The sequence below is a fragment of the Salvia splendens genome, chromosome 13, assembly GCF_004379255.2.
Source record: "Salvia splendens isolate huo1 chromosome 13, SspV2, whole genome shotgun sequence".
NCBI lineage: Eukaryota > Viridiplantae > Streptophyta > Magnoliopsida > Lamiales > Lamiaceae > Salvia > Salvia splendens.
This window is the reverse complement of record NC_056044.1, coordinates 11,233,569-11,243,199: the sequence shown is the minus strand read 5'-3', so window position 1 is coordinate 11,243,199 and position 9,631 is coordinate 11,233,569. Positions and strand designations below refer to the sequence as shown.

General features: G+C 41.3%; 2 protein-coding genes across 2 annotated transcripts; both read right to left on the bottom strand.

Annotated features, from left to right (window-relative positions):
* Window positions 1–229: 229 nt before the first annotated feature.
* On the bottom strand, window positions 230–1,478 carry LOC121761926 (pentatricopeptide repeat-containing protein At2g15690, mitochondrial-like). Its single transcript, XM_042157640.1, has one exon. It carries the CDS (start codon window positions 1,365–1,367, stop codon window positions 306–308), a length of 1,062 nt encoding a protein of 353 aa, XP_042013574.1. The 5' UTR covers window positions 1,368–1,478; the 3' UTR covers window positions 230–305.
* Window positions 1,479–2,812: 1,334 nt separating this feature from the next.
* On the bottom strand, window positions 2,813–5,379 carry LOC121761923 (chaperone protein dnaJ C76, chloroplastic-like). Its single transcript, XM_042157636.1, has 4 exons — window positions 4,896–5,379; window positions 4,105–4,361; window positions 3,701–3,875; window positions 2,813–3,452 (listed from the first exon to the last, which is right to left on the bottom strand). The coding sequence occupies exons 1-4, from the start codon at window positions 5,283–5,285 to the stop codon at window positions 2,883–2,885; spliced, it is 1,392 nt and encodes a 463-aa protein (XP_042013570.1). The 5' UTR covers window positions 5,286–5,379; the 3' UTR covers window positions 2,813–2,882.
* Window positions 5,380–9,631: the final 4,252 nt, after the last annotated feature.

The window sequence follows — 9,631 nt, the reverse complement described above, 5'->3', positions numbered from 1 at the left end:
GGGCTACAAGTTTCATCGAGAGGTTTGTATACAGGATGTGGGAGGCATATGCAACCCCTGCAGTCATGGAAAGAACTGTAGCATTTATTTCGATGATAGTCACTTTCCGAGTTCTTGGGGCTGTTCGTCTCTACTCATTCCCAACATTTCGATGATCTATTTTGCATTCCCTTCCCCTCTGTTTTTCCTTGCTTAAGAGAATGTAGTGTTCAGGGTTATGGGATTGAGATTGCAGATTGCATCAAAATACAAATTAGCTAATAAATTGATAGTAGTATTTGCTATTGCTAAATGGTGTAATTTCTCTACCAGAAGTCTCTACAGGAGCATTCTCCATCCTTGAAATAATGAAACCTCTTATTATCTCTTACAATAAATTCTCTCTTCTCAAAGGTGGACACTATCTTGATGAAATTGTGGCAGTCCCCACAAATTCTGAGGTTTTTAATCACTCTCAGTGTAGTCCCCGGGGGCGTGCTAATAAGCCCGTACGCGATAGCTAATCTTTCACTGTGATAAAGGAGAGCTCTCTCTTTAGCTTCGTGGTCGAGGTCATGAAGGACAAACCTGGTATCAGGTACGTAACCGGCTTCCTTCACCTTCTTGCTCAACGACACGAGCTTGTCATAAGCCATGCTTCTGTCTAGGGGTGCTTGATTTTGCCTAGGTGTGCTAGAGAGCATCTCTCTGGCATCGTCTCGTGCTGCTTTCGTGCGAGAATTCCTCATAAGATTAGCGCAGATCACACTGTGATCGGAGGAGGGAGTAATGCCATAATCTTTGCTCATTGATGCAAAATATGCTCTTCCTCTCTCCACGTCTCGTAAGAACTCACATGCTTTTAGGACGCTGGTGAATGTGGCCTCGTCTGGCCTGAGCTCATCGTCTTCGTTCCGTAATCTGGTGAAAACTTGAATGGCTGCTTCTGCTTCTCCGTTTTCGACCAATGCTGCTATCATCATGTTCCAGGAATCAATGTTCCTGCAGCTCATTTGCTCAAAGATACGGCCGCCTCTTCTGTAATCTCCCAGCTTAAGATACATGTCGATCAAACGGTTGAAGATTGTAACATTGTAGCCGAAAGAGAATCTCATGATGTATTCGTAGATACGGTCTCCACCCTCCACTGATTCCATGTCGATAGCCAACTGCATTAGTTCCAACACATGGTTTGAATCTGCAAGTATCTGATTTTGCGCAGTCTCTTCCAGTGCTTCGATAGCTAAGTGAACGTTTCTCTGACTCGTGATCGAATTCAAGGCCGTGAATCTCAATGGACAGGTTTTCTTGTGCAAAGGACGACCGGTGAAGCCTTTGAGCATCGGCTGTGTGCAGTAGAAACTCATGGAAGCTATGGATTGTGCCATTTCAACTTAAATGGCCTTTTTCACCAGAAAAAAAGAAAGAACAAAAGAAAAATAACAGATAGATAAGGTCCCAAGGAAGAAAAAAATTACAAAGAAAAACCTTATCCACACTGGTTGGAGTTCTGAAAACCAAACCTCTTTTCTCAAAATATCTTTAACTTATTTGAGATGTCTTCAATTAAAACAAAATGGAAACTGATTATACAAATTATAATCCCTATTTGGACTAATGAAACCTAGTGTATAATTGTATTGAAAATTTGAAATGTGACAAAACAATGAAAAATAATGAAGAAAGTTGGTACATGGATAAAGATGATTCCGAGTTCTCTCTAACATCTTAATTCTGTTTATTATTTCAACTAGATTAGGGAGCCACTGACATTTTCCAAGTATAATTGCTAAAAGAAAAACAGAGATGTTCTAACATTAGGCGTTTATCTACATGCCATGCGAGGCAACTATTGCAGTAGATTTCGAGTAGCCGATTTTTGTAAATCTCCATGGACAAGGTGATTTTGAGTAGCGGGGGAGTTGATATGGACTATGCCTACACCACAAATGGCTCAACCACATGCGAGCCAGTCCAGGAATTAGAAATTGGGGTGAACAAAAGAATTACAGTAACTTAAAAATAAAAAAAATACTCTCTCCGTCCCACTTTAGAAGTCCCGATTTACCATATTTGGGTGTAGGAGTTTCGGTTAGAATATTCCATAAATGGTATTAGGCCCCACATTCCACTAACCTTTTTTCACTCACATTTTATAATTCCACTCGCATTTTATTATAAAACTAACCCACATTCCACTAAATTTTTTTACCAACTTTCATTTACATTTCTTAAAACTCATGCCGAACTCAACTGAGACTCCTAAAGTGGGACGAAGGGAGTATATGCTAAAAGATGCTGTAATATAAAAAAACCGGATATTCCCTGGTCTCGAACTAAGCAGACGCAACTTTCAACCACTAGATCACTTAACCTCATATATTACTCTATCTATATTCAACATTAAGAACAAAATATTTTGAGGGTACCACTACACCCCCTTGTTATATGCTGGCTACGCCAGTCATCCAAGCAAGTAACAACACCTAGGCCATCAAGCCCATCACAAGCCCAACCCCTTGAAGACCCGCACATCGCCGTGGATAAGCCCAACCGCCAAGACCGCCCTCGATGCCAAATATTAACACCAAGGAGTTGATAGGGCATATCATAGATCTTGCTTTATTTGCAAGATGTATATCTTTTGAGTCATAGAGTAGATTCTATTTTATCCTCTCAGGTTTTCTTTGTCAATTCTTTCCCGAGTCACAACAAAAGGGTCGAACCGCACATGACTTATAAAACCCTAGACTTATGAAATGGTTGTCTAAATATCAAGTGAACATATACCAAATTTGATTTTCAAAGAGATACAGTCAGCAAGAAAATACACTTTTACAAGTATATGATTTATATTGTATTTTTGAAAAAGTACTTAGATAAATGCAATGTACTACTAATGTTTATTTAGGGCGAAGGGCTACCAGTATTTCTAAAATGTACACCCCAATAAGGTACCATGTAACAGCCGCTAAGCCAACTTGCATCCATGGACTATTAACGATCGCCAGCGCCACCGAACCAGCGATGTGATCTTGCAGACCGGTCTCCGGTCCTCCAAGGCTCAACCGGTCTGCCACAACTGCAGCAGCTGCAGCCGATGCTCCTACGGGCAAAACCCAACCGAAAGGGACGCTCGGAACCCTTTTCGGTTTAAAGGGCTGACCATCACTTGGCCGCTTCTTCTTTCTAGTTGGACCAGGATTGGGTGAGCCGGGAGTGGGCAGCGCGAGGATCCCGGGCACCCAGTAATCAGTATCGTTGGGTGATGAGGCTGTTTCTTTCTTGTTCTTAGTTGTTGCTCTGACTCGCGCAGCAGCTTTGAGCTTCTCCAGAGTGGGAGACGAGCCGAGTATCGGGTTTTGGATGACGACTAGAGGGGCCGCATCGGCTGTCGGGGGTTGCCAGTAGAGCCAGTTTGATATCATTTGAATGGCTGAGATCCTCCTTGTATAACTTTCAGACTCAGAGTCCTTTGAATAGAGAATTGTGTCAATTTAGGTTGCGTGTTTGGTTTGTTAGACAAGATAATAGTGATAAATAAATCAGATAAGCCACAATAGGATGTGTCCATGATTAAATTAGTTTTAGGAGTGGAGGTAAGATGGTTACTCATGATATTCAATCGAACAAGAAATAAGATTAGCCATGTCATTGAATCATAAGTAATTATGACAACCAAACGGTGCTGTAGTTGAAACAAGAGAGAGAGAGAGTAGACCTTGGAATTGGAGTGGCGTTTAGAAGCCTTATACCTAGCTTGGAATTTCTCAACCTCATCGAAAACATCTGCTGTCCGTACACCACTCGTGTTGCTTGCGCCGATTCTAACATTTCCACGGGGCTGCTTAGACATTACGAATTCAAGGGCAGCCAACTCGGATCTCTCCACATATCTACAATTCAAATACCAAAAAACAGATATGATAACTGACAAACAAGTGTGTGTGTGTCTGTTGTCATTGAAAGCATAGAGGTGTGATATATACAAAATTCAATCTGAATGTGAAACTACAGAACTAAGGTTAATTTTAGAAATTTTGGACACGGAGATTACCTAAAATTTTCTAAGAATACTGAAGTATTTTTCAAATCCGAATTTTTAAAAATGAATTAAATGCTTACGAGATGCAATCGACTGGGCAAGCGGCAATAGCCTGGTTGATCTGGTGTTGAGGATCAGCCCATTGAGCCACCACTCTAGCTCTTCCGTACACGGATTCAACAGCAAATGTTTTTCCAGCAAATAAAGCACATTTCAAGCACCCAACGCACTTCACTTCATCAACAAAAATGGCCCTTTCCTCACTTTCCGAACCACACCATTTCGAATATATTGGCCTCCCTGTGTATCCTAGTAGGTCTCCCACTTTTGCAAGCTCCTACCTCATTCATTCCATAAAATTGATCAATTACAAAAACCACTAAGCTTTAAATTAGTTTAATAAATGCATAGATTTGCCTATATATCTTTCGAAGCAAATGCATAAATATGTAATATGAACTTAGAGAATTTTGAGAACTGAATATCATACCTCCTCTGTCCCATATAGACACTATTTGCATTTTCATTCATCCCATAAAAATAGTCTACATCCATTTATATAAAGTTTTTCTAACGAGGTGGACCCATTCTTAACTAACAATAATTCAATCATTTTTTCCTTCCTGTATCTCCCCTACTTTCCAAATCATACATTAAAACATGTGCAGTCTCCAATGTGACTATTTTTATGGGACATAGGAGTATCGGTTATCGGGTTGCTGATACAGTAATATCAGAAAATATATTAGTTTAATGATATTGAGTCATAAACTAATATTCATGAATCAATAAACTAAAATTGAATGAGGAACTGATATTAATGTATTTGTAAACTGATAGAAGAAATTATATTATACGTTGAGAGGCAGACCCTGTCGTAAGCCATGCGGGCGTTGGGGTCAGAGAGAATAGCATAGGCCTCATTTAGCACGATGGCCATGTCGTGCCCGGGCGGGCCGGCTATGTCCGGATGGCAGCGCTTCTGCAGCGCTCTGTAGGCCTCCTTTATCTGCCTTGTGTCGGAACATGAGTCGATGCCGAGGAGCTCGTACAGATTAAATTCCGTCGCGGAAAATTCGTCGTGTTTCGAAGCTCTACATGCCGGCAGTACCTTATTGTTACCTTTTAAATCGATCCTCTGCTGTCGAAAGAATGAATCTCCGATTTTGGTGATGCCTAACGCTATCGGTTTCGGATCGGTGCTCTGAGTCAATGAAGAAGGAAGGCTGTGAAGGGGAAGAAGAGTTGCAGAAGCGTGCATCTTTCTATTATTTTTTTGGTTGGAAGATTGTGATGAAGAAGAAGAGGGTGAAACGAGAAAGTTGAGCCTTTGGCTGGATATATTTTGCACTTTTCTTTTTTATTCTTTGTTTTGGGAGATATTATGATAAATATGTAGATATTTTTCTTTACTTACGTGTGTTTTGCGCATGTGTCATCCTCAAAAGGATATACACGTCAACGTAAGAGCATTTACAATGGGACGGATGTCCCGGCGGACATCCCGACGGACTTCTTAAAAACACCTTCTGCCACGTCATAAGGATATCTCACTGCACTGTCACGTCATAAGGACATCCCACTACACAATGGCAGACATCCCCAAGGACATTCCGACCGACATACACAAAAAAATAATAAAAATTCGGGACGTCCGTCGTGTCAACGCAATGGCGGACGTCTCGACGGACGTCCCGAAAAGCCGCAGAACTCCGGTGTCCGCAGCGGACGTCCGATACGCCGATCTAACGTCTGCTGGGACCTCCGCCATTGTGGATGCTCTAAAATATTGCATATTGAGTTCATTAGAATGAATAGACATAAATAATAATAAAATATTAACAATAGCAAGAATTTTTTATCTGAGATATAAGTTGAACTACAGATAATACATAAAAAATAAAAAATAATTAAAAAATTAAGAAAAAATAGATCATAATATGAAAAATGAAAATAATTAAAACAGCCTAATATCTAGAAAAGGAAATAGGAGTGAAAATAATTACATAAACATAAAAGAAAGTGAGCGCAACTAGATAACTAATGCAAGAAGTATATAACTTAAACAGAAGTCCAAACATAGCTAACTACTTATTTATCGATCATTTATAGTCCCAATTTTGACTCTATATAAAATTTGAAAAAATTATTTAACTTTATGAATAAATATAAAAAATTGAGTTAGTGAAATATAGACCTCATTTTTATATATTAATTTTATAAATAAAATGTTAATGTAATTAATTAGTTGAATGATAATGTTCATTCACATAGCGAAAATGGAAAAAAAATATAATATATCTTTAGGATAGACATCTCGAAATAATAAGAATGAGATATTTTTTCATGGACGGAGGGTATAAAAGACAGACAATAATTGAATTGATTAATTTGCACTGAGGATAAACACGTGACATCAGTTTAAAATAGTTGGTGTGGTGTTACCGCTAGACCACCAGTAATTTATGTAAAAAATCACTGATTATAAGACTCCCAACGTCTTTTAATTTTCCTTTTATAAGTTATTAAAACTTATAAGCAATTTAAAATAACTTCAGTCAAACACGTTGTCAAGTAACGTGCATAACTTTCAGGCAGCACAAATAAGAACAAATTTAATAACAAAATGTCTAATTAATTAGTAAGAAAGATCATCTATTTATTGATAGATATTGTTGGGTGGGATTTTTAACACGTGGAGTAGCCAAGTACACAAATATTGACGCTTTTAGAGTATTACTAAAAATAAAAATCTTGGTATATAAGAGCATCCGCAGCGGCGGACGTCCCGGCAGAAGTCGGACTGGCGTGCCGGACGTACGCGCGGGACGTCCGCCATTAGGCATAAACCCGGCGAGCGCGGATGCCGCTTGCGGACAACGGGGTTCCGCGGCTTTCCAACGACGTCCTTCGTGACGCCCACCATTGCAGTGCCACGACGGAAGTCCCGATTTTAAATTTTTTTTAAAAAACTCTATATATACTACTCGTTAAACTTTATTTTATTCGCACCACTTATTTTAACGAGTTTCTCTCTCGTACTTTTATTTCTTTTGAAGATAAATGGAGCACCAGGATAGTGATTCCCCCGCCACGAGCGAGTCACAAACGCCGACTTTTCCGTTAGAGTTGGGGGAAATGCCGGCGGTGTCAAGAAGACTTACCATAGAAGAAGAAGGCAAGAAATATGTAATTGATAGGTGATTGATATCAATTAATAGGTACAATGATACACAATTACATTGTCTAGAAATAGATTATTCCTTACCTTACATAAATGTAATATGGCCTATATTAAAACATACCTATTGATGAATCAATACATCGAAAATTACTACAATCTCTCAATATGGTATCACGAGCGGGTAAGGATTCAGAAAATTATCATCATCATCCCTAAACCTTTCCCAACCCTTTGGCAAAATCAGCAGCATGTCGAACACGGAGGAATTCAACTCCGGCGACGTCAAAACCCAAGCCACGGAAATATCCACCCAAAATATGATGGTGTTTCCACCGGAACTAGCCGCACAATTCGCGGAGTTCCTAAAACAATCCAGCCTCAAATCAACCGCTGAGCCAACCAAGGAAAACCTACCACCATACCACCCTCATCACCCAGAATCATTGGGTGAGATCACAGTCGAGCCGAAACTAAACGGAGAGAACTATCCTCTCTGGTCAAATCTGATGGATCGAGGAATCGGGGGAAAGGGGTTGTCGTCTCACATAGATGGAGTTACAAACCCCCCCGCCCGAACCGATCCATTCTTTCCGAAATGGCAACAACGCGATCACTGCGTATTCAATTAGATAATCAACAATATAGAGACAGACCTGATCAATGAAGTATCACAATATCAGACGGCGTACGACCTGTGGGAAGGTCTCGCCATTACGTATGGCAGCGGGGGCGACCCACTCCAGATTTATGACCTACACCGACAAACAAACACAGTCAGACAGGAAGGAGCATCGCTCGAAGCCATATGGAATAAGTTCCAAGGGCTATGGATATCGATCGATCGACGAGAATTGAAGCCGATGGACAAGCAGACACTACGCCTCTATCAATTTCTCACCGCATTAGACGATAAATATGATGCAATCAAGAAGGAGATAATTAGGCGCGACCCTTTACCAACGGTGCGCGAAGCTTACGGAATCGTTCGCCGAGAATCAAACAACGATGCCATACTCGGAGTCGGATCTGGAGGAACCGGGAAAGATGGAATAGGCTCCGGCCTCGCAGCCATCGACCGAGGACGCCCAACTCAGCCACCAACCACCGCCAATCGACCTTGGAACAGGCGCTCCGACGAGGATAAAAGCCGGCTGACGTGCTCACACTGCGGCGGAAAGAGGCACACCAAAGATGGGTGCTTCCACCTCATCGGATTCCCCGACTGGTGGGACAACATGAAGAAGGCGAGAGCGGTGCGAGGGCTGAACAAGAATGGCGGTGGTCGAGCGGCGGTTGCGGTCGCTGACCGGGCTGCCGACACCGGAAATCCGGCGGGTAGCGACGGCACAACAGGCCGAGAGACAGCGGAAGGAGGACCGATCCACGGCGGCGACGAAATGGGGAAGGCAGCGGCGACTAGGTTTTTTGATGGAGGTAGTGAATTTCAAACCTTAATCCACAATTTTCATGAAATCACAAAACAGCCCCATCCTCTCTATAAATTGCGAAACCAGCCACCAAGTCCCCAGTATTTTCAGTTTGACCCCCGAGATAAATACTCTCCAAAAATACACCCACACACTTCCGGGAAATATCTAAATACATCCACTAGTTTCTGTGTTTTTGCAAATACACCCCCCACTTGGCCAGAATTTGAAATTAGCCCCAACATCCCTTGCCATAATAAATTCCAAGCCCTTGCACACTCATCGATATCTGGAAAACAACCTAAAGAGCAAAAATGGATATTTGACTGTGGTGCTACTGACACTATGTCTTATGAACTTACTGATTTTACTAATATTTCTGCTCCACATAAGAAGTATGTTCAGACAGCAAATGGGAGTGTAATTCCAGTCAAGGGAGCAGGCACAATCAGGATCACTCCATCGTTGCAGATCTCAAATTGTCTCTATGTGCCATTATGAGCACACAAATTACTCTCAGTTAGTCTTGTCACTATAGAATTAAAGTGCAAACTTCTAATGGAGCCCAATTTGTGTGTCTTACAGGATATCGAGACGGGGATGACAGTTGGGCGTGGCACTGAACAACAAGGACTGTATTATGTGGACAAGATGGCTCAACCCGGTGCTGCGATGCTGACTCACGGACCAACAGAATCACAGGGTTGGCTTTGGCATCGCCGGTTAGGACATCCCTCCATAGGATACATGCGTATGCTTTTTCCCGATTTAGCCAGCACTCAGTTTTCTTTCAATTGTGATACTTGTTTTTTTGCTAAGAGCCATAGACACTCATACAAGCTCAATAACTCTCGTTTGGATACTACCTTTTCTTTGATTCACTCTGATGTTTGGGGCCCAGCACCCGTTTTGGGCAGCCTCGGATTTAAGTATTTTTTGTTATTTATCGATGACTGCACTCGTCTAACTTGGGTATATTTTTTGAAATCCAAATCC